Source organism: Mus caroli, chromosome 19 (assembly GCF_900094665.2).
Source record: "Mus caroli chromosome 19, CAROLI_EIJ_v1.1, whole genome shotgun sequence".
Lineage (NCBI taxonomy): Eukaryota > Metazoa > Chordata > Mammalia > Rodentia > Muridae > Mus > Mus caroli.
In genome coordinates, this window is record NC_034588.1 from 10,349,392 (window position 1) to 10,355,007 (window position 5,616).

The window sequence follows — 5,616 nt, forward strand, 5'->3', positions numbered from 1 at the left end:
TGGGGAACCACAGGGAACAGCTTAGTGCCATTGGAGACAGTGGAGGAGCCAGCAGCCCCCAGCACTTTTTGTGGCATTTGGTTGTTACCAAAAGCACTGTTCCTTTTTTAACATCAGTGGTCCATTTTATGATTTTTAAAACGAAATAAAGATTTGTAGATCCAGTTCTTATCTCTAAACTAAAATTCACAAATACAGATTATTTTCATAAAGACATATAAACTGACATTCAGATTTGATTCCCACATTTATGATTTTCAGCTATCCATATTGACTTCAGACAATAAATTCAACATTCAGACAAACAATGAGCCAGTCAAATGATTTACTTTCTTATACTCATTTTGAGGTTAGATGTAAAAAGTTTAAAGTAATATTTCTTCATGTCAGAGATCCAAGGAAGAAGTTGATTTTAGGCTTTGCTTGTGTTTTCTTTAGCCTTCACATTTGATTCAATGTGAGTACATCTCAGTGTCCATATCTCTGAATTGCAACTAATTATTTACTTTATTTCTAAGTTCTGATGATAAAGTAGGAGTTTCTAAACTGGTGATAGGAACACAGCAAATATTAAATAAATGACATACAGATAGTCACGATCAATTTCAACTTTTGTGTATATAAATAATAAATTAAGATCAAATTAATCATTTGCAATAACAAGGTGGTAGAATTCTACCAGCATAATAATGTTGGAAGATGAAGGACATGGAGAGACTTCAAGAAACCGTTGTACCTTGTGTTATTCTTTGAAGAATGTATTAGTATGAGAAGAAATAACATTTTGTACGGATGCTTTGCTATTTTTAAAAAGTTTTTTTTCCCTGAAATAAATTACACAATGCTTCAATCCATTAAACAGTTTCCAAACCATACATGGTAAAACATATTCTGTATTCAGAGTCACTGGGATTGGTGTAAATTCAAGGCTGGTCAAAAAAGCAAAACCAAATGAAACAAACTCAAAGGAAAACTTTCGCTCTTGTAACCAATAATAACAAGGGACCAGTGTAGCTCCAAAGAAACTTTGTAATTCTTGCTGTCTTCTTCTTTTCTGTTTTGTTTTTGTTTATATTCCTAATTTTTAAAAAACCAATTAAAATATAATTATATCATTTCCCCCTTCCCTTTTCTTTTTCTGGTCCTTCCCATTTAAAAAAAAAACACCTTTCTTTCTCTCTATTTTTTTGTTATTATTACACACACACACACACAAACACACCTCTAAATATATAAATTTAACTTGCTCAGTCCATTAAGTATTACTTCTATGTATGTAATTTCAGGGTTGACCCCTTTGTATTAAATTACCAACTAGGGGACTCACTTCTTTATTTTACTATATTTTTTGTCCATCAATAGAGACATGTGAGACTTACCCTTTTATGTTAGTATATCTGTTGCTGTTATGCTTCTTATTAAGCACATTATTGAGGTGTCTTGGATGAAGTTTTTCTGTCCCTTTTGGAAGACAAAATCTCACACAGGTCCTCTGTCCTTTACAACCTTTATACTTCCCCCTTCCATGTTGTTCCCTGAGCTGTAGATGCAGGAGTTGTATGGTAAGTGTAACCACAGGGTCTGGGAACTTCATGATCAGTTTTTATCTACATTTTAAACAGTTGTGGTGTTCTGTAATGACCTTCTTCTGTTTCAAAGAGAAGTTTCTTTGGTCAGGGGTGAGACCACATTTATCTGTGGGTAAAAGGATACAGTTAGGAATTATCAGTTCATTTAGTAAAGTGACAGTAACAGATACCCTTTTGAGACTCATGTTTTTCATGTCTCTAGGTAACTTTTTTTTTCATTTTTTTTATTAGATATTTTCTTTATTTACATTTCAAATGCTATCCTCAAAGTTCTCTATAACCTCCCCACACCCTGCTCCCCTACCCACCCACTCCCACTTCTTGGCCCTGGCGTTCCCCTCTACTGGGGCATATAAAATTTGCAAGACCAAGGGGCCTCTCTTCCCAATGATGGCTGACTAGGCCATCTTCTGTTATTATGCAGCTAGAGACATGAGCTCTGGGGGTACTGGTTAGTTCATACTGTTGTTCCACCTATAGGGTTGCAGACCCCTTCAGCTCCTTGGGTACTTTCTCTGGCTCCTCCATTTAGCTAGGTTTTTAGCATTAGACATGATTTCCTTACTGCTGAGTGGGCCATAAGTCCAATTAGAGAGCTGTTGATTACATGCTTTCTATTTTATTTTTGTTGTTGTTACATAGTCTATGGTTCCTTGGAGAGGGCTTTTCTGCCTAAGTAGAGTAATTTTATTTAATCTATGGATGTATATGTATACACACAGATTATATGTATTATAGGTAATATTAAGTAAATAAATAATAATGTGATTCCTTATAGCTTTTACAGTTTTATTTTGGTCTAACATGCTCCTCCTGAGTTAAAGTCCCTCTGTATAGACTAAAGTAAGTTATTTTTCTTTCAATTTGATATTTGTTTAGAAACTGATTTTATATGTAATAGAAATGTAGGTAAAAATTTTGAGCTAATTCCTAATTTTTTTTAAAAAATTGAAAAATATTCATCTGCATTATTTATTTAAGTGAGTAACATTTAAGGAACAAAGGGTGTCTTGATCATTCTGCTGTGCATAAATTTCCTCCAAATTGAAAACATCAGTGTGTAAAATTTAAAGCCTTTATTAATAAAAGTTAAGTGTCATTTTTTATAGATGCCTTTATTCCTTGTATGGGATTCCCCCCCCCTTTTTTGATAAACTGTATGTCAAATGGACTACATAATACCATGAGATTATTCTTGTCAAATGATGTTGTATTTAAGCATCTCAAGTTATCGAATGACAGGCTTGACATATGGGAATAATGAAAAAAATGACAACAGAAATTAATTTGTTTCACCAAATTTTTACATAGTGTTATGGCCTGATTGTTTTGTCACCAAATGTTTATGTTGAATTTGTCACTTCCAAAGTGAAAGCCATGATGTGGAGTCTTAGATACATCCAGTACATGAGGAAAACGCTCTTGTGAATGAGAGTAATGTTTATGGAAAGAAAAGCTGGAGAGATGGTTGCCTCTTTTACCTTGTGAAGAGACAAAAAGACTATGTCATTAGTAGACAATAGATTGCCATTGTCTTGATCTTAAATTTTCCAACTGTCAGGATAGTACTTGATAAATTTGTGTTACTTATATTTTGTCAAATTTATGACATTTTATTACAAAAATACAGAAGAAATAAAGACATTAGGCAATTATGATGTAAAATAAGGGATACCTTTGTTATAGAAAGTTAGAAGGGATTTTGAAATTTTCCGGTGAGTAACTAATCTAAGAATTTCATGTTGACTTTGTTTTAGGCCTAAATTCAGCCATAGGTAAAGTTACTAGATTGAGATACATCATCTCTTCTAAGCGTAGTATGATCTACTTCTAATTTAAGCTTGAATTTTGCTGCCTCAGCATGCTTGGATCAGAATGCTGGAAAGGAGCATTGGCATCCTGAAGGAAAGCATGGGGAAGACAGACAGGACCAGCAGCACTCTCTCCATTTTCATTTTCATCTCCTTTCTCTTTGCTACAGGGCAGCCACATAATCCCCAATGGAGAATAGTACAGAGGTGACTGAGTTCATTTTCACAGGATTAACAGATGACCCAGAGCTCCAGATACCACTCTTCATTGTCTTCCTTCTCATCTATCTCAGCACTGTGCTTGGGAACCTGGGAATGGTAGGGTTGATCCTGCTGGACTCACACCTACACACTCCTATGTACCTTTTCCTCAGTCATCTCTCTCTGGTGGACTTTGGTTATTCTTCAGCTGTCACTCCCAAAGTAATGGCAGGTCTCCTTTCAATAGACAAAATCATAACACACAGTGCTTGTGGCACCCAATTCTTCTTCTTTGTAAGCTTTATAACTACAGAAAGCTTCCTCTTGGCTGCCATGGCTTATGACCGCTATGCAGCGGTATGTAAGCCACTGCACTACACCACCACCATGACTACAAACACTTGTGCTTGTCTGACCATAGGCTCCTATGTCTGTGGCGTCCTGAATTCCTCTATCCACACTGGGAACATTTTCAGGCTCTCCTTCTGCAAGTTCAATGTGATAGATCACTTTTTCTGTGATGCACCACCTCTCCTGGCCCTTTCATGTTCAGACACTTCTGTCAGTGAGATGGTGATTTTATTTGTGGTGGGTTTCAATGATCTCTTCTCTATTGTGGTCATCCTGATATCCTATCTGTTTATATTCATCACTATTCTGAGAATGCGTTCATCTGAAGGACGCCAGAAGGCCTTTTCCACATGTGCTTCCCACCTCACTGTAGTCTTCATCTTTTATGGATCAGGCATCTTCATGTACTTGCAGCCTAGTTCCAGTCACACCATGGGAAGTGACAAGATGGCATCTGTGTTCTATACCATGATCATCCCCATGCTGAACCCTTTGGTCTACAGCTTGAGAAACAAAGAGGTCAAGAGTGCATTCAAAAAGGCTGTGGAGAAAGCCAAAATATCTCTAGCATTCACATTTTAATTATATAGAACCTGCACAAAGGCAGTTTTATCTACCTCAAATTAATCTTTCCTCAGTTCAACAAGTGGATTTTCTTAGGGACGGTCTCTATTAAATGTTTTTAAACTCATGTAAGATTCTACTATTTTATCTTATTTAAATCTGATAGTATTTGGATTGAATCTAGTGCCTGGCACCTGGTAAGCATGTTTCTTTCCACTGAACTAGATTTGATGTCCACATTTGGACATTTTAATATCATTTTCTATTCCCTGGATATTCTGTATTTCCTGCTGTCTTCATTAGGGTTTCATAGCTGTAAAAAAACACCATGACCACAATAACTCTTATGAAGTATCTTAATGCCTGCTATTTCTCTTTGGTACACGTCTGTTTTCCTATAACTGGGACATTAGATATTATGCCTCTCCTCAATACTCCTTTGTTCCACATGTTAGCTTTGTTTTTGTCCATTCTAAGAATATATTTTCTAAAATATATATCCTCAGGGTCTAAAAATGTTTAGATGGCCTGAGAAACTTCCAGAAGGAATGTTAACATGACTGATAACAGCTGTGAGCTCACAGAATCCTGTATAATTTTGATAACGATATTAGCATACCAACCCCCCTACTACTATCTACCACTTTAGGACTGCAGAGGAACAGACCTACAGATGAAATCTTTCTCAAAAGTTTCCTTTTTTTTGTTAAAAAAAATCACCAAGCACACAGTACTATGTGCCCACAATTTCCATCATACCCTGGGGTAGGGGTAGATGACATAGATGACTGGTGTCCTTCAGTTGTTCTGATTAAAGAACAATTTTTATGTTAAAAACAAAAGAGTTTGGCTAGACTGTTATTTTTACCAACTGATATTTATACCTTTGAATGCTGCAATGTTAAATAGCTGTAGCTCTGTGTGTATGTGCTCTATGTACAGAGTTTTTCCTCCCTCAGTTAATTGTGTTTAGTAAAAGGAAACCTTAAACTGTAAATAGGAGTCTTATAGGGACCCATTGGATAAATAGTGGCATGTTTTGGGGAAATTTATTGATTTTTCAGAAGGTTCTTTAACACTTTATCATTGCAGTGGTTGTT

General features: G+C 35.8%; 1 protein-coding gene across 1 annotated transcript; it reads left to right on the forward strand.

Moving 5' to 3' along the window:
- The first annotated feature begins 3,567 nt into the window (after positions 1–3,567).
- On the forward strand, positions 3,568–4,556 carry LOC110285731 (olfactory receptor 5B12-like). The gene has a single exon (XM_021152098.1). The coding sequence runs from the start codon at positions 3,590–3,592 to the stop codon at positions 4,532–4,534; it is 945 nt and encodes a 314-aa protein (XP_021007757.1). The 5' UTR covers positions 3,568–3,589; the 3' UTR covers positions 4,535–4,556.
- The last annotated feature ends 1,060 nt before the right edge of the window (positions 4,557–5,616 follow it).